This window comes from Lichenostomus cassidix, chromosome Z (assembly GCF_008360975.1).
Source record: "Lichenostomus cassidix isolate B80296 chromosome Z, HeHo_3.0, whole genome shotgun sequence".
Classification (NCBI taxonomy): domain Eukaryota; kingdom Metazoa; phylum Chordata; class Aves; order Passeriformes; family Meliphagidae; genus Lichenostomus; species Lichenostomus cassidix.
The window spans coordinates 63165777-63184834 of record NC_139511.1 but is presented as its reverse complement, the minus strand read 5'-3'; the positions used below and the strand labels follow the sequence as shown (position 1 = coordinate 63184834).

Sequence of the window (19058 nt, the reverse complement as noted above, 5' to 3'; positions counted from 1 at the left end):
CTAAAAGGAGTTTATTGTTTTAAGGAGAAAAAAAGAAATTCTGAATGCCATTCCTTCATTGTGTAGATTGTTGTGGGACTTCATTATCTGTACAACACAGAACTGAAGACAAGATTTTGTTGCTCACTACAAGTGTTTATAAATATACTATGTTCTCTGCTACTCTGATCTGAAATTTGAGTAAAGATTTGACATTTCTTTGAAGCTGTTCTTCATACATACTCTTTACAGGATCAGCTGAAAATTTTACTGCTTAATCACCTTCACGTCATTAAAACAATGCTTGTGGATTCATCTGTGTTCTGTGCTTATATGGTTTGTTAGGGCTTTTGGTTTCTTTGTTTTTAATTCCGGGTGATTTTTTCAGAGCCTATAGTAACTATAATTTGGCATTTGTGTAACATGACTGTCTCTGGGTTCTAGCACTGTTGGAAATAGTCTCACTTGTGAAACAGAGCAGTAAATTATCTTCTAGTAGTGACAAGAAAGGGGGTATTTCAGGATGAAAAGCTGTATCCAGATTGTGTGGGCTCAGTTGAGTGAGCTTGTGATACCTCTCACAGATTTCTAGTTAGCATAGCTGAACTACTTAAGGATGCTTTATGGTACAGATGAAAACTGTGGGCAGAAAGGGACTACCAGTTTTAAACATTGTTTAAATCCTTCATGTATAGGACTACTGTAAGGAAAAAATTGGCTTATGGATGCCAATCATAAGCGCATCAAATTTTAGAGTTCACTCAAATTTATTTCCAAAATAACAGTTTCTTAATACTGAAACAGACACATGGAAATCAGAGGGGCTGTAAGGAAATAACTGGAGTAAAAACACACTGCACTTGGAAAGGGAAAGTCTGGAACTCAGCTTGCTTGCCATAAATTGTGCTTTAGTAAAGGTTAGCATTGTGAAAATCCTCAGTTCCATATAACCTGAATTTGAAATCACTGTATTGGAGTTCCTGGTGGTAATTGCTTTTGCATGTGTTAACGCCAGAATAATAACCATCTTGCATGTGCATGCAGCACCAGGTGGATCTATAGAAAATTATGCCACATTTGAGAGGAAAAAATACTGTGTTTCAGCATTTACAGCAGAAACTTTATAATGATTCTTCTTGGCTCAAATTTTTAAACATTCTTCAAATTAAAATTTTATTGTAATTATAGGAAAAACAACTATGACTTTCATAAGAATTCTACAATCTTCCTGTTTTTTCTCTTTTCTGAGATATTAGTGACTACCTCCTCTCAGCTTAACTAGACTAGGAGAGGGACTGGCTCACCCTTGTGCCATTGAAAGTATTTCAAGATATGTTGGGTTTGCAGAGGATCCATTTTAATATGCACTTTGTTCATTTAGCCCTGATTATTTGTTTTTTCCTTTCTGGATTAAGACGTTCACATTTTGAAAAGTAATCCAAGCATTGTTTAGTTAAAAGTCTAAACTATATATAATTTATTAAAGTCTAGGAAGATCTGATTTCTCTAACTTGCTTTGCACTGGAATAGTTTGTTCCTACTTGAAGGGAATTTTAAGATATGGTGTGTCTGTCCCATCCCAGAAAGTATCTGGGATTTGTATGGGCATTGTACCTACTTTCTGGGGCCTTCACTTTTGGTGCTACCTTTTCAGAAATAGATGTTGGACAAACTGGTGTTGGTACACAGAAGGAATCAGCCTTTGCACACTGGAGTAATTCCTTGTGTTGATCTGTTTCTGGTAATAGAGGTGACATTTTCAGCACAAGGCTTTGCCTAGTGGCTGCTTTCCTGTTATTTGTTTCCTACTTTAGACTGCTGTAAAGGTAATTATTTTGAATCTTGCCCCTACAGTATTTCTCTGGATAGGCAGAGTGAACTTTCTTTGTGTCACATTGATTTCTTAGCAACAGCAATAAATTAGACCCAACCCACTAGTTTAATTATATTTTGATTCACCTGAAATATGATGCTTTTTCTGTTTGCAGATTCTGGAGTGCATTATTTAATTAGTTAGTTTTTGAAAAATTACTTGGGAACACTTGTAAGTGATACATATATATTACCTGGGTTGTCAGAACAATTTCTTCAAAGTCTGAAACTGCTCTTGGTTCATGGACATGAATGCTTGATTGAGTTCCTCTTGCTTCTGGAAATAGCTAAGGCTATTTTGCATAAATAATTTTTGCAACACTGCATTGTAATGTTAAGTGTGGCCCAGCAATTTGTCTGATGTCAATGTGGATTTGCTCACGTGTGTAAAGATCTAAATGTGTATGTTAATGTTAGCTTATGTGCAGAGATACGTGTTTGAAATTTTTTGTTTGAATTTCCCTCTAGCCAAAGGGTAAATTTGACTAAATACAAATACCAGAAAACCTCACATTTGCTTCTGGAAAATTAACTTTTCTGTTGCTCAACATTTTCAGCTGTTCTAGGTGACTCTTTCCATGTAAGAAAATTTAAACTGTTGACTTGAAATTTGGTGAGATTTTTTTTTCCCCATTGGGAATATTGCCAGCAAATAGAAAAGAAGAGTATGAAACTTTCTTTGTCCTTCAAATTACTGAACCGTTGTTTGCATTGAATAACTTTTCATTAAATATATATATTTTTTATTTAATTACCTCCCGAGCAATTTTCCTGTACTGTTTTAAATTTAAAGTTAAAACATCAGCAATCTTTTGTTGTTGTTCTTATGTAGTTAAGTTACCTTGAAGAAGCAAAACTCGTAGCTTCATGTGATATTTTCAATGATAAGGACATTCTCAGTCCTTATTACTGAAAATAATGCAACACTAATAAAAAAAAGCAGGTCTTCTTGATGTGCCTAGAAGTCACAGATGAGATGTGAAATAAAGGCTTTTGTTCGCTTATTCTCTGCAAGAGCCTTGGTTGTATTGTATTCCTTACATAGAATTTTTTCTTTTATGACAAGAAAAATTCTGAGGAATAATATGATTTTATTTCATTAAGGTCTTTTTTCTCAGGCTCAGTTAACAATTAATCAGAATACATGGCTCAAAAAACACATCAGTCATGAATTTCAGATCCCAAACACTAATCATCACAGGGTCAGAGAATGTTTTGGGTTGGAAAGGGTCTTAAAGATCATCTCATTCCAACCCCCTATCATGGACAGGAGCACCTTACACTGTATCAGGTTGCTCAGAGCCCCATTCAGCCTGGCCTTGAACACTTCTGGAGATCTCAACTAAATCTCTCCTCTTCTGGTTTAAAACTGTTCCCCCTTGTTCTATCACTATCTTCCAGTGTAAAAAGTCACCCTCCCTCTTTTTTATGAGCCCCTTTCGAGTACTGAGAGGAGTTTTAATAGAAGAATATTAACAGAAAATTACATGCTGGGTTTTGCAACTATACAAAATACCTTAACTTCTTAATACAATTAATTTAGTTGGCATAAATTTCACTACATATGTTCAAAAGCAATGGCAGCAAAATCCAAAAGCACCCCCCAAACTGGTTCATAAAAGCAGGGTAGTTTGTGCAGCATTACATTTATTTCAATTGCCAACCTGATTTATTTTTTGTACACCATCTTAGAAAACTAAACTGTTCTAGCCTCCTTTTATCATTGTCTGTACAGACAAAAAGTAAGCAATAAAGAACAAAAAGCTTGTCTCTACTGTTGCTACAGCAATCAGATAGCTTGAGAACATCATTGATGCCAGTGTAAATGTGAATTCTCTTGGCACCTTGGGAGCGTGTGTGCTGGATATATTCCCAGTTCTCTGCCTAGATATTTCGGTGTTTTCTTTGGACAGCTCTTCCCTCCTTCTAAATTTTTTTTTTCTCCTCACAGTATTTTGTACTACTGTAAAATGCTTTTTGAATCTATGGTGCTAATCTGTGATTAATGATGATCTCTATTGTATCATAGAATTACTCTGTTGCCGTGTCCAAATTCTTCTCTGCCCAGCCAGTCTGGGTCCCATCTTTCAATGCCAGAGCTAAGGATTGAAGTAAAAGCAGGGAGTGTGATTGATTTTTGGTGGGTTTTTTTGGTTTGTTTGTTTATTTGTTTGATTTTTTTTTAATTTTACTTTATGCTGAGTGCCTATCCCTTGTGCTAGTATTGGGGCACATGAGGAAAAATTATTTTGAAAGATGTGTTCAAGCAGGTTCTATGAAATGGAGGATATACTTTTCCCTACCACTACTTTTCTCCATCCTGCTGAATTCATTGCAGCAGAGAATCCTGTGTGTGCAATCCCTTGGTGATGGTGAGGGCATCTCAGTCTCCCACCCTTTTTCTGGCATGAGTGTGTGTGAGGTGAGCTCTGGAGTTATCACTTCATGGATATAGTCAGAAGGTGAAGGTAAGGCACTCAATAGAGGGTTATATCCTTTTGGATACATCCCTGTAGGATGTAGCTGTACACCCTTCCATAAGCTTTACAGCAGTGAAGGGGAGAGGGGAGAGGAAAGAGGAAAGCTGCTGGAGTAAGTGGACTACTCAGTTTATTTTATTTTCACCTGTATTCATTTGATTATGAGATTTTCAACTGATCATAGGGTGATAAGATTAAAGTGGAACTTCCATCTTATGGATGGAAGATGTGTCCTCCTCAAAACTTAAATTCCACTAAGCAAGTGACTGGGATTTCCCTGTGTCTCCCCGTCAGTTCTTGAAACTGTTTAAGGCACAAAATTATTTGAAGCTGGTGGGCAGAGGACTGATCACCAAGGACTCAGTGTGTACCATTTAAAGAACACAGTGGTGCATTTTAAGGGAGAACCTCGTGGAAAAGATGTCATTAAATTTACACACTTGAGAATGCACCAAAAATTTTCAGCTTTAACTAGCAAACTCTTCATCAGCTTGTAGGCAGTCTTGCAGCTGTTTGCATTGCAGTGCTTGAATGCTATAATGTAACAATAGTCAGCTCTTTTAGAAGGGTGTTTATTTTCTAAACAGCATCATAACATAGGGAAGTACTTTTATCCTTTCTTTTTTTTCTTCCAGTTCCTTATCTAAAATACAGCCTTATCTGAATGAATAGTTGCTGTAGATTTAACCTGTAAGTCTCTGCTTTTGCAGCTGCAGTGGTGTGGCTTGCAATGGCTATTCAACAAGATTGCTACACTCTTCTTAACAGAAAAAGGGTATTTTAGTTCATTTAGCACAGATTTGAAAATTGCTTGAGCTAATTCAGAAAGAAACTGCTTTCTTTCCTGCATGTAGGCCTGACATAAGAGGAAAGTGAGACTGTAAGCTTTTATTAGATAAGGGGTGAATGTCTTTTATCAAATGGTCAGAGACAACATTTAAAGAAGATGAGATTGGCCTCTCTGGAATAATAGCAAGGCAGGCTTTAGTAGTCATCAGCAGAATAAGAAAAGTCCAGTAGCAGGTAATGTCTGCAAAAAAGGAACAAGTTAAGGGCAAAATTGAGCTGCAGTCATTACAGCTTTATTTTTAATGTCCAAATGAAGATGAGTGACAGTTCTCTAATGTAGAAGTTCAGTGGTCAAACTTCAATTTCTGAATGCTGAGAAATCAGGAGTAAAGATTCATATCCTCACCCCGAACAGGTGGCATTATTCCCCTCTCAGACCCTTGTGTGTTCTTTCATATAGTGCCTTCATAGTTGGAAAAAGTCACATTTTAAAATCAAGATATATAGGGAGATTACAAATATGAATTTGCATTAACTGCAGATTTGTTTATTGTGGGCCATTAGCACACAGAAATGTTTATGTTTCCACTGTATTAACAGTCTCTTATAGTTGTGAAAGTAGCAATTCAGAGTTTAGTTTCTAATTGTATTTGAATCTTGATGGCTTGTTAGTTCATCAGAAATTGCACCAAGATCTAGTCTACACTATACATCTATTTTCCATAGTTTGGAAAGCAAACTTTCTTTTATTTGTGTTGGTTTTGATTTCATGACAGGAACAGCCTCTCTGATCCTGGAAAGCTCACCTAAGCATTTGTAAGAATCATCCTCTTTTCCATAGATGCTTAATTGAAGTTGCTATATCAATCCAAGTGAAACTAATGTGAATACAGATCGTTGTGTCAAAAAATAATTGTGCTGTCCATATTGAATGGACCCAGTAAAAGTCCATAAGTATGTTACCTTATTTTAATGTTTACCTGTCTTGGAGGATGATCTGTCTGGACTGGGAAGATCTACTTGACTTGCAGATTCAACACAAAGTGATGTTGGATCCTCCTGAAGATTAGATATGCATAAATGTTAGCAAAAGCTGTTCTACAAATTTGCAGCTCCAAAACACAATACTGAACTGTGAATCAGATCTGTGCTTTTCCATTAGTTTTCTACGCCATATGTGGAGATGGGATGTACTATATCCTCTAGATATTTATAACAATCTTTCTACTATACAAAGCAAAACCCTTTGAAAAGCTTCCCAGACTATAATAAAATACGGGAGCAGCCTTACAGACCATTTCACTTCTGACTGAGATTTTCAGACTGATCTTTAACTGTATTTTATTTTGTAAAGATACTCTTGGTGAAAAAACATGTTACCTTGAGAGTCAGTGAACATTGAGTAGTACATGAAGATTCAAGAATATTTTTTCTTAGAAGCTTTCTGATAATAGCAATGAAGCAAAACCAAGAATTTGTTATTCTCCAGCAAGTAACTTGTACCTAAGTTGTGGACAGCATTACATATGTTTGGAAAAGCACTGTAGAAGTGGCTGTTCACGTATGCAGTTCTTTGAGGTGAATTGTTCTTCGGTGTCTTCCCTTTGGTTTCACCAATGTGGAGTTTGTTAGCCTGTTCTTCTTGGCAGTAAGAAAAAGATTTTATTGTGATGGTACTTCAGGGGTTTTTTTGTTTTTTGCTTAAATAGTTGCAGCAGCTTTGAAATTATGTATAAATTATATCTGTGCATGCCTATAGTACCATTTCAGGCGTATTGGGTACACTGATCACACAAATTGCAGAAAATGGAGTTTTTCTATTGATGACAGCAGTCCTTCAGCTAGATATTAGGGCATTCTATTAGACTGTTGAGTAATTTTTTAGTAAAGTTACTTTCTCTTTGCTATTTAAAAAGCCGTGCATATAGAGCCAAATGTAATTGATTAAAGGGAAGACATGGAAGTAGGTACTAGGTCTTAGCAAACTTAGCAAAAAAACCTGGAAAATTGAAAGTGACTGTACATGGATTTGTAGATTTCAAAAAGGTTTGTGTTGTATATTCTACTAATTGCTTAAGGAAAGTTTCCCATAAAGTGAAAAGGCATTAGTATGTGTTTTATAACCTAATTCTGGATTCTTATGTTGAACTGGATTCTTGTAAGTATTTCTTTACTACTCTGAAAAAATAAATAGTGCCTTCGTTATAAAATAAGAAATATTAAAGAAGGAATTTGGTAAGATATTTCTAGTGACTTTTGGGCTGCCCTGACTCAAGATAACATAATTAATAGAGTAAAATAAATATTAACAAGCTCTTGACTAGACAAAAGTACAGAATATCCCTGATTTTCTGCAGAAAGGGTAAGTCCTTCTCCATGTATATTTAAATTGTACACATGTGTACAGTCATACGTAACTCCTTTGTACTGCATAAGTAAAACTCTATAGATTTGGTTATTTACAATCCTCACCAGCTAAGAAAACTGGGCATGAGGCACACATGAGGGAACATTTTGACAGAAAGAAAAGCTTCAATGATAGCGTATAGAGAGCTCTATAATAATTCTATTGGTTCTCTTTTCTGCTGTTCCCTACTTGAACAAAGTAAGCTTTACCTATTTCCTAATAAAAGAAAAATGGGTGAGCTTATACTGGAATCTGAAATATCTGTAACAGGAGAGAGTGCAAAACAAGCAGTAGTTGAATTTAGCACTGGAGAAATAAAAACTTGAAACTTTTGACATGGAAATAAAATTAGTTTTACAAATATTTAAAGTAGTAAGATTTTTTCACTTATGTCTAATGAATACTGTGATACTTGATTTATGTTTAAAGAATGAGTACAAAATGAAAGATAAGTGAGAAAAGAAAGCAAGAATAGATACTCCTAGGAGAGAATAGAATAGCCTGTGAGATTTGTTTGCTGTTTGAGGATTTAATGGAACTTTTATTCATTTACTTGTAGCTGTCTTTTGCAATGTTTTTCTTTGGCCAGATTTACTGGAGACTTTATGGTATGTGTGTAGTCCTGCTGATTTCAATGAAATTACCAATTGGCATAAAGTTGAAAATACGTGTTAGAGAGCCAGGATTTGCGGCACTCTATCAATTTGGTCTGTGGAAATTGTCTTAAAACTTGTATGTGTGATTTTTTTCTGTATTCTGGGGCTGGATGTAAGCTCCTTATGCACTGTATAGGCATACAAAATGTGAGGATGCCACTGCTCAGGTGCACAGCTCTGCAGCATCCAGACTGGACCTGGCTGTCATCAGTCAGCTGCTGGTACACACAGAGGAAATGGTCTGCCCATGCTGGCATACCTCTACCTGTCTGAAGTCAAGTGCACAGCCCACAAAATTAATCACTAACCAAGAAACATGGTCAGCCACACCATGGAATGTTTTACAGCATTTTCCAAAGCAGTATTTACCATTTAGGTAACTTTGGTACATGGTGATTATGTAAGGATGGCAATGCAACACAAATAGGTAACAGTGAGCACAATGTGTAGGAAGCAGAGACAACTTTAACTATGACTTTCTTTGTATACGCTTCCCTGTGTCACTTCAAATCCCCCAATAGTTGAAGTTAAATTGTTTTTTAAAATGCACTTAAATGAGATGATTTTCAGACTATATTTTGATCCTGGAATCTCACAGTAAGGCTTTTCTAATTCCAATTAAAGCTGTTTAAAGTGAGAAAGAAAAAAATCCAAAAACTTTCTTTTATTAGAAATCAGGATATTAGCACTGAAATGGAAATAAGTTTTATAAAGTTAGAGTAGTGATGTAGTGAATGCAATTAAAAAGTATATTATCATCCAGAAGATAATTTTTTTCTAGGAATATGTGTGTACAGCAATTTGGAAGTAATTTCCTCTCTAAATAATATGGTATGCTTTGGGAAGGAGAGAGAGGAGCTTATGACAAAGATATTTGTTCTATTGCTGGGGAAAGATTAACAATTTAGTTTAGTCTGATAATCTGCAAATCTGTGCAACAGGTTCTTCGATAAATAAAGAAAAGACATAAAATAAACAAACCCCCAAGAAATGCTTTTGAATTAATTTGGTTTCATTGTGTTGGCTGGAAAAACTTTGCCTGCAAATCTCCTTCCCTCTGGCTGCACATGGGTTTAATCTTGGTTTCATAATGATGAGAATGGCGTGATATTGTCTACCTGTCTATCACTGTGGAAAAAAAACCTGATTTGTGATTCAGCTAGCTGTTTGTCTATATGAAATAAAATTTTTTCAACTTTGTTTTGTAACAAAATCTAGCAAAAATATATATTGCATCATAAAGCTACCAGTAGGAGGTAAGAAAAAATCTGAAGCAAAATCTGGGTTGTCCATGATTTGGCCTGTATTTAGGAATATGACCCCAGAAGTTTTGCCAGAGGTTGTCCTTCCTCACTGGAAAAGGGAATATTACTGTCTTGTGTACACTGACTACTCAGAATGATAGTAAACAGAAATGTTAACAAGGAACTAAGAATCCATAATTTACTTGTGACTGTTAGAAAACCTGATAAATTCAGAGGATGGACTGAAATAAGACTAAACTTTGTGGAGTAGAGCAGGCATATCATTCTACAAAGGTAATTCAAAGGGTGATTCAAAGGTCATTCATTTATATGAAATCTTTTTTTGAAGGAAATGTGTATGTAATTTATTGTGTTCATTTCTAATTGTAATGTGAACTTTAAAAAAAAGGCTGTCAAATATGTTCAGGTCTATCTAATTGTGGTATTGTTCGTGGTTAGTCCTGTGAGTGGTTCCTCAGAAAGGATTGTAGTGTTGGGCTGTCTTTTTTATCTTCAGGTTCACATTTGCTCTTCTTACTCTCCACTAATAGGTAGCATAGATCAGTCAGTGTTAAAGGAGTTGCCTCCTGAGCTCCTGGCAGAAATTGAATCCACCATGCCTCTTTGTGAACGTGTGAAAATGAACAAGCGCAAACGTAGCACAGTTAATGAGAAACCAAAATATGCTGAAATCAGTTCTGATGAAGACAATGACAGTGAAGAAGCTTTTGAATGTAAGTAATATATCATTCTGTTCCTTAAGGTAAAAAAAGCTAATATTTTGTTTTTACAAAAAGATACACTTTTTGTTAAAGTTGGCTACCCTAAAATATACAGCCCCAGATTTGCTGTCCTGACAACTACCTGGCCAAGAACTCTTGTTTTTCTTTTAAAAGAATATTTGCTTGATTACAGTTTGACACTCCAGATGAAAAGCAGTCAGTTGTTAAATTTATTTTCCTGATTACTTTACTGGAAGCTGCTGCCTAGATTTTTTTTTTTTCTTTCAGTTGTACCATGAAACATTTCTAACCAATCAGTTTAAGGAAAATATCCTCTAAAGACGCCCAGATCTTACATACAAATGCATGTAAAGGAAAATTTCATTAAATAAATTCTTGAATTGTTCTCAGTTTTGTTGATAAGAAAAGTGAAGGATCCCCTCTTGAATTTCTCTGACATAGTAAATTGAGAATCTTACTGCACAGAAGTTTCTTAAAATATTTCTTCTAGTATTTCTCGTGTCATATTGCTTGAAAAATGGGTTGTTCTTGATGGATTCCCCATACCATTTGCTGCTGATACTATTCTTGAATTAACTGTTTTCAAGGGAAGAGGGGAAGCTTCTAGTTAGAATTTTGTGTGCAATTGAATAAAGTTTCTAAGTAAAAAAAAAAAAGTTATTTGCCTATAAGTTAGGAAGGCATTTCCTACTTGTTAAATGTATGGTTGGTTTGTCTCTATGGTTGTACAGTTAACCAGCACTGGAAATAAACTGTCAGAACGATGTGAATCAGTTCAGTCTGAGCTGTATAGCCATTCAGGGCTACAGGGAAAGCCTGTAAGCCTGAGAAGGAATCTTTCTTATAATGATTTTTTCCCAAGTTTTGCACCTTTGTTTAGTGAAACATCTTACTGGACATTCATAAAATACAATGTGTTGGGTTAGTATTTCTTAAGGTCCAAAAGAGAAAGATTTGTTTGTTCTGCTTCTTAGTATGTTTCAAGTTCTCATGCAACAGATACACTGTTTTTACACATGAAAATTATAACAGTGATACCTTTCATATTTATGGAAAAAGCTGAAAAGAATGTTCTTCTATTTGTTTTACCTTTTAATTATAACTCAATAATGCTTCTCTGTGTATGAATGTGATGTCTTGAGGTAAATTGTAATCAGTTTGGCAAATTATGGCAAAGGATTAATAATGATTTTCTTCATTCAGGTATTCTGTATTCTCTGTTTATCGTACCATGTCACCTGTTTACGTTTTTAATAATTTGGAACAGTGAATTTAAAAATCAATTAATTAAGCAAAGTTATTTAAGTTGGTTGGGAATGGAGAGAATTGTCAAGAATTTAAAGTGTCTTAATCTATATATTAGCCATAGTGGCTGTTGAAATTTTTAAATACAAAGTAGAACAAGTTAACAAAAACTTTCACCATAATTATATGCCTTGAGGATTTCTAGTTTCATTATATCCACTCAAGAGATCTGCCCATCATTCTGATCAGTTCAGTGAGTACATCTGGTTTAGAATAAATTATAGAATAAATAAATTAAATTCTTAAAGAATACTGTAGAACTGAATTAAATTTAAACCAAGACAAAACTCTCAAAAGTGAAAGATATGTGGCAAATACACTGAATAGATTTGTCCTGTTACAAATACATGTTTTTTAATTATGTTTACCTAAAATTGAACTTTAAAAATATGAAATAGTGATTAGTATAGAAAAAGAGAAGTTTCTTGGAATATTTCAGTGAGAAGGAACTTGCCATTAAAGTAAATAATGAGAAATTAAAGATGAATGAAGTCATTCTCTTACAGTAATTGCTAAATGTGGTATTGCATAAATGTTTGGTAGAATTCAGTAGGAAATTAGGTGTTTATATTCCAAATAGTATTTATTTATGTATAAAATCAATCATAACTCTTGCAATGTTATTAATACTTAAATTTTTTGTCAATTTTACTGACTTCAAAAAAATACACTAGGTCAGTGATTATGAATAGCTGATTGTGAATTCCCATGGTCACATTATTTGCCTTGTAGAGCTAGCAGAGCTGTAACACATTCTGTTTTCTCATGCAGCACTGATAAACTGCTCAATCTAAAATTCTGCCAGACAGCAATAGTGGAAGTTACTTTTCTCATGGAGATGTAACTAGGGTCAGAATTCATCCTACGGAGCTTAGTGTTACAAATTATTTGTAAACTATGGAGAAAGATCCACCTGCCTCCACAAAACGCTGTCTCATGGGGTAAAGGAATCAGTTAAGATGTGTAAAGCCTTTTCCCATAAAAGTCTTACTTTCTTCTACAGTACCTTTACTCCAGGTATCATAGAATGGTTTGGGTTGATAGCAACCTTAAAGGTCATCTAGTGCCAACCTGCCTGCCCCTCTGTGGGCAGGGATTCCACACTAGACTAGCTTGCTCAGGGCCCTGTCCACCCTTGAACATTTCCAGGGATGGAGCATCCATTGCTTCCTACCCACTGAGTGCTCCCAGATGGCTCACCATTTCTTCAATCACAGTTAACTCTCTCAACTGTTTTAGACAGTTTTACTGTCTCTGCCAACCTGAACACGACTATACTTTCCCAGAAGCACATCTGATCCAGATGCAGGAAAGCTTGCAGCCTAAACTGAGTTATTATGTTAAAGACTTGGACCACCTCCGTGCAAGAGTTTATATTACATTTTTGGAATTTAAAACCTCTAGGGTTCATTGGAAAACAGAAGTATTCCCTCAGGGTTTTTTTTTTTAATTAATTCTGATCCTGGGCTGACTAGTGAATATAACCTGGTATGTTTCCTATGTTTCTTAATAAATGGGTTGTGGTAAGAACTTCTCAGTTCAGTTCCAGTTCTGTATAAATGCTTTTGAGCCATTCTGCTCAGAAACAACCTTATATACAGTCATGCCAAGGAGACTTTGGTAGAGACTCACAATATCAGGACTGTTGTATGCAGGTCCACAAGCAATAAACTGGCAATAAACACTGCCAGTCTAGAACGTGATGTTTTGGAAGGGTTTTGATCTTCACAGTACAGTCTGCATTAGACATCTCTTTTGTAGCTCAATTAGCTAATAATGTTAAAAAATGGAAAGTTGGCTGATTTCATGGAGGAAGCTACCTCCTCATCCATTTCCTTTTCTATTACAACTGAGCACTGTCACCTTCAAAACATAGGAGACTTTCTTTGAAAGTAACAGAGAACTGTCATTCTGTTCCCACATTTTATTTCCACCAGATCTCTGTATGAAATATTTACTCCAGCTTCTTCAACATTCACTTTTGCTGGGCTTTTTGGTCCTGCCTGAAAATTAGTTATAATAATCATCTGTGGTAGAGACTTGCTCTGTGGCCCAGAACTGTGACCTGAGCTTTCTGCTTTACACAAATTTCCTGCAATGTATACCAAGGCAAAATTGTAGTTGTCATGGCAAAACAAAATATCTTTTAGAAAATAGATTACCAAGTCTCATTGGAACTTGGTGTGTTAAATGGGCAAAGCAGTCACTGAATTGGAACATAGACATCCAGTAACAGTCACAATTCAGATAACTGAGAAAATTATCTCGATGTTCTCTTATAAAAGGATGAAACTTATTTTGATTTGTTCCACTTCCCTTACTTTGCTTTTAAAAGGACTGTAAATTTGTATTTTTAAATGTTTTTCTGGCATCTTTGCCAGTTTCACTCACAGTTTTTGTGTAATTCAAAAGAAAATTTAGATTAAATAATCCACAGCAGACTTGTATCCAATAGCTTTAGAGCATTCACCTGGTTTACAGAACAGCTATACCAGATTGTTTTACTTGCAAATTGTAGAACCGTTTAGGACCATTGTGACCATCAAGTCCAATCATACAAGTAATGCTGCCAAGTCCAAGGTCACCACTAAACCACGTCCCTAAGCACTACATCTGCACACCTTTTAAATGTTTAAAAATGCTCGGTTTCAAACTATTAAAACTGTAAATTCTGCATTTAAAATTAAAATGCATTTCATTTTTAGCTTCACGTAAGAGACACAAAAAGGATAGAGATGAAGCTTGGGAGTATGAAGAACATGACAGAAGAAGTTCTGGTGACCATAGGAGAAGTGGTCATTATCATGAAGGAAGGAGGATTTCTGGTAGTGGCCGTTACCGCAATCGCAGTCCTGATGACTCTGATATGGATGATTATTCTTCTCCTCCTAGCCTCAGTGAGGGTAACTGATCATTATAAAAATTTAATTTTATTCCATAATACTAGTGCTTTTTTAATGGCTATGTTAAACATTTTTAAATGAACGTCATTGCATGCAATATTGAGTACAAGTATAAGAAATGTAAATAATTTTTTCATTAGATTTTGAGAAAATACTTGTTTTACTCCTTATTCTCTTAATTAGTGGCTAGAAAAATGAAGAAAAAAGAAAAACAGAAGAAGAGGAAAGCTTATGAACCGAAACTAACACCTGAAGGTAATTTTAGATTATTTTCTGTTATTTGTATTTTCTGCTTTGCATTTAAAATAATTGTTTATGAAATTGTTTATTAATTTCCTTCTTATTCCACCAGAAATGATGGATTCTTCAACCTTTAAAAGATTTACTGCTTCAATAGAGAATATTCTGGAAAATCTGGAAGACATGGATTTTACAGCTTTTGGTAATATATCAAAAATTTTCAAATGCTTGCACCAATTAGAAACCTGAGAAGCATAAAAAAAAATTGTATCAGTATTTTTGAACTTACTTTGTGGTGATTTAATTACACATGATACTTGCTATGGCATACTGGATTTATATGGCTTCCACCTTGAGTGGTGGCCTTTACCTTTCCAATTTCACTTGCCACTGCCTGAGGAAGATCCTCCTTTCTCCTCCCTGCAGAATCCAAGGGGGCATAAATCATAATGAGTAGTCCCCTTGGAGTGGAAAGGATGTTCCATGGAGTGTCATTAGGGTTCATTCATTATGGGTCATTAGGTTTCTGTCAAACATGTAAACAAGATGGTTCTCTTGCTAGTAATATCTGAGGCACATAATTTTACATCTGTCGTGGCCTTTGCCCCAGCAGATCTTGATTATTTAATTCAGACAGTAGAGTCCTTGTGAATTTATGGCTAAGACTGAATCACTTACCTATTTCAGTGGAAAGCAGCCTTCTTAGCTAAGTGTCTGAAGAAGTAGTTCATGTTGCAAAAGGTGACTATTTTTTGAAATGGATAAGGCAATGTTCATTAATAAGAGGGAGGGGCATAGTAAACAAATCGCTGTAGTTCTTAAAGCCATTGTATATGCAACCTTGAACTTAAAAGTGAAGTAATTGGATCTTTCTGTGTCTGGTAACATGATCTCTTTCTAAGAGTAAATACAATTAAGACACAGATTATCTCAAGGTGCTTAATTTCGTGGGTTTTTCATCTATTGCTGTTGCCCAGATTTGAACTGTAGGGCTACAATAGTGTAGAGTTTGTTTTATTGAATTGAAAGTGATGGCACAAGTACTGCAATAAATGAGGTTTACTATTTAAAAAATTTTTAATTCGTGACTTTCAGAAGTGCATGCCTCACGTAAGGCTCTTAAATGGTGTTTCAGAACCAGTCATACTTAACAGGTGTTTCAGCACAACCAAAAGATGTCATTATCAGTCTTCGTTAATGCTAATTATTTGGAACCATTAGATGCTGGCTATTTGGACAAGTTCTTTTTCTTCAGCTGGCTTTTTCGTATTAGAATTAAAAATACTGCTTTCCCAGAAGCCTTATGAGACATATGATTAGTAATTTTTTACTTTTTGTTTTAAGGTGATGATGATGAGATTCCACAGGAATTGCTACTGGGAAAACATCAGCTTAGTGAGTTGGGCAGTGAATCTGCAAAAATCAAGGCAATGGGCATTATGGACAAGGTACCTCTTCATAATCTAACTTTTTTTGGGACATAAAATATTGATTCACATACAAAAACTTACTTCTCCTGTAGTGACATTCCACCTTCTTCAAGGATGCACAGACCATAGGAACAGCTGGACTTCTGCACCCTTAGCTGAAGTCTTTAGTAAGCCACAACATCCGAACTGTTACTCTTTCTGAAGCTGAGACATTTTTGTTGAAAGGTCCTCCTCTGTGTCAGTGTTAACTATATGCCAGTATGTAATACAGGCGCCTGAACAGTAAAATCTAAAATAATTAATCTGCTTTCACAAAAGCACTTCAACCTATAGGCTTTGCTCTTTACAGCTGTATTTGAACAGCCACAGTAAATCAGAACCTGCTGGCAAAGTAAAAACCTCCACCATTCCTTATATATGCCATCAGTGCAATGTAGATGTATGATGTCCAGCCAGAAACAGAGTTGCATTCATCCTTCATCTCTCCAAAAATCCTTTATTTTTAATCCTTTTTTCCTTTTTTTTGAGGTGCCAGGTGATAATAACATTCATTTTCTGCGTACTATGCTTTCTTTGCCATACTCTTCCCCAGTCACTTAGAGAAACTTTTGTTGGTGCGAACTTATTGATGTCACACCTCTAGAAACAATTTTCTTGATTTCCTTTTATCTTCCTAGAGCTCTTGGCTTTGGGCAGTCTTATGTTAAACTCTTTGCCTGCTCTTGACCACTTGTCTTTATGGACTGTCTGTGAAACCACGTACTATAATAGTTACTCTGGACTATTCCAAACTTCTTTAATCCAAACTTTAGATATTCTCCCTGGATTTTCCTCCAATTTCCCTTCCTTCCTTTGTAGTATGCAGGTGGTATGATTGTTTCTCTTTCCTGCTAGTTCTCACCCTTAACCACTGTTCCATATTCTTCACACACACATGCATACATATATATCTACATAAAATCAGTTATGTTGCTTTCAGTGCTGAATAGGATCTAGATGAGAGAAACTGTCTCTTCTCAAGTTTAACATTTTCTACATATTGTTTAATCAGAATTCTACAGAAGATCAGTAAATGAATTCAATTTACCTTTTTCAATGTGCTACTTCTTTGAAGTTAACACTAACATTAAGAATACATTTCCCTTGTATTATGTTTCAAGTATCAGAGTATTTATTTCTGCTTGTTCATGCAATTTGGATTTTCTCCGAAAAAGCTCTATATGGTCAGCTAGAATTTGTAGATCGTACTTTGATTTGGTAAATTTATATTTCTAGAAGCAAAAAAGTATAACTAAACAACATGAATGGCAGGCAATTTAAAGATCTGTTTCTGTGGATTTTGCTGGTTGAAAATGTGGTTTAATTTCAACCCTAGAATGTGTTTTACCTGGTCTCATTATCATATCTACATTCTCCTTATGCCAAATTGCTTACAGTTTAAGTGATTCAGATTGTACAAGCTGTGTCCTTCATTCTTCAATGTTCTTTTCAGTAGTTTGGAATAGTTTATGTTCCTGCAGTTGTTTGACATGTTTCTTTACTTGTTTTAGCTGTCAACAGAGAAAACAGTAAAAGTCCTGAATATTTTGGAGAAGAATATTCAAGACGGATCAAAGCTTTCTACTTTGCTTAACCATGTGAGTTTGAAATTTCATAAATTCACAATGTTGTGCAGAATAGTTTTCTTCACTTAAGTCCTATTTAGTGATAGGTTCAAATACTGTGTATGTGTGTAAGGGATTTCTGATATAATGTGTGTGATTGGGATTACTAAATTTTAATATTTTAAGGAAAATTCAATTGTTTTTATTTTTTTAGTACTAACCATGTTTTACTATAGTAATGATAACTAAGGTACATTGGGAGCAACTGTATTTTCTTCTGTTTGATTTTATTGTAGTTTCATCCTGAAATATTATGGTTATACTACTGTAATTTGCATTGTTGGTGCTATGTGTCCATAAAACATTCCTTACAAAATGAAAGAAATACTGTAGTTTGCACATGGAATGTATGTTTCTCCTGAACATTAAGGAGGAAGTTTAAGGTTTAAGTGTTCTTACACTACAAAGTGGCAGTTGTCAATGTAAATAAAATTAACAGGAAGTTTATTATTTTGGGGTGGGGTTTTTTTCCTCAAGTAACTAAAACTAGTCAAAGATTTTGAGGTTTTATGAGGTTGAGGTCCCATATTGCACATCATATATTTATTTGTCCACTTTCTATCCAAAACAATATTCTAGCAAAATTAGAATTGAGTTTTATAGAAAACGCCTCCTCATCCATGGAAATAAGAGAGTAATTGTTTATATCAGAAAGGAAGCATTTGAACTTGCAGATGAAAACCAGAGACACATTATTTTTACCTAAATACTTCTATCTAGATAGTTTGTAGAGGCTTCAAAGTTTTGGTATATGGTTCTGAACACCTCTGGCCATACATAAACTGCATGAAAAGAAAGTACTGGTCTACTGGTCTACTGCACTGTGATGAAGTCTGTATGCTATTGATTTTAAAGTGATATTTTTCTTCTTAGTTTTTGAAGTAAAACTCAAACTATTGAACAGTTAATGAAATTGTCCAAAGATTGCAATTCAGAGACAAACTTTGATTAAAAAAAAAGTAACAGCCTTTAGCCAACCGAGTTTCAGATTTCTCTTAAAACTATTAAAAATTACTCAAGACCTTGTGGTAAATAAAGCCTCTGCTAAGGAGTAAGCTTGCTACTTTTACAGTGAGTGAAGATGTCTTACCTCCATATCAGTATATTTTTCAGAGGCAGATGATCCTTTAAGATTCTTTTCATTCCTGAGATTAATTAGGGGAAACTTTTTTTTTCCTTTAAGTCTCAATTGTATAGCAAATTAAAGCCATTGTATCTGAGAAATTTGCAGGGGCCTCCTGATTTGCAGATTTTTGTTGATTTTATAATTATATTTTTATATATATATATGATATATATATGAGATATATAGATAGAGATAGAGATAGAGGTAGAGATAGTTGGTA

The 19058-nt window shown here is 34.9% G+C and overlaps 1 protein-coding gene across 7 annotated transcripts in view; it reads left to right on the top strand.

The window, feature by feature from the left end:
- NIPBL (NIPBL cohesin loading factor) overlaps positions 1-19058 on the top strand; it is a 147194-nt gene that overhangs the window by 93942 nt on the left and 34194 nt on the right. For all 7 annotated transcript variants that reach the window (XM_085042738.1, XM_085042744.1, XM_085042740.1 and 4 more), the window contains 6 exons: positions 9979-10161; positions 14181-14378; positions 14562-14633; positions 14731-14820; positions 15963-16066; positions 17599-17685. In XM_085042738.1, the coding sequence (XP_084898864.1) occupies positions 9979-10161; positions 14181-14378; positions 14562-14633; positions 14731-14820; positions 15963-16066; positions 17599-17685 (734 nt within the window). The remainder of the gene's footprint in view (positions 1-9978; positions 10162-14180; positions 14379-14561; positions 14634-14730; positions 14821-15962; positions 16067-17598; positions 17686-19058) is intronic.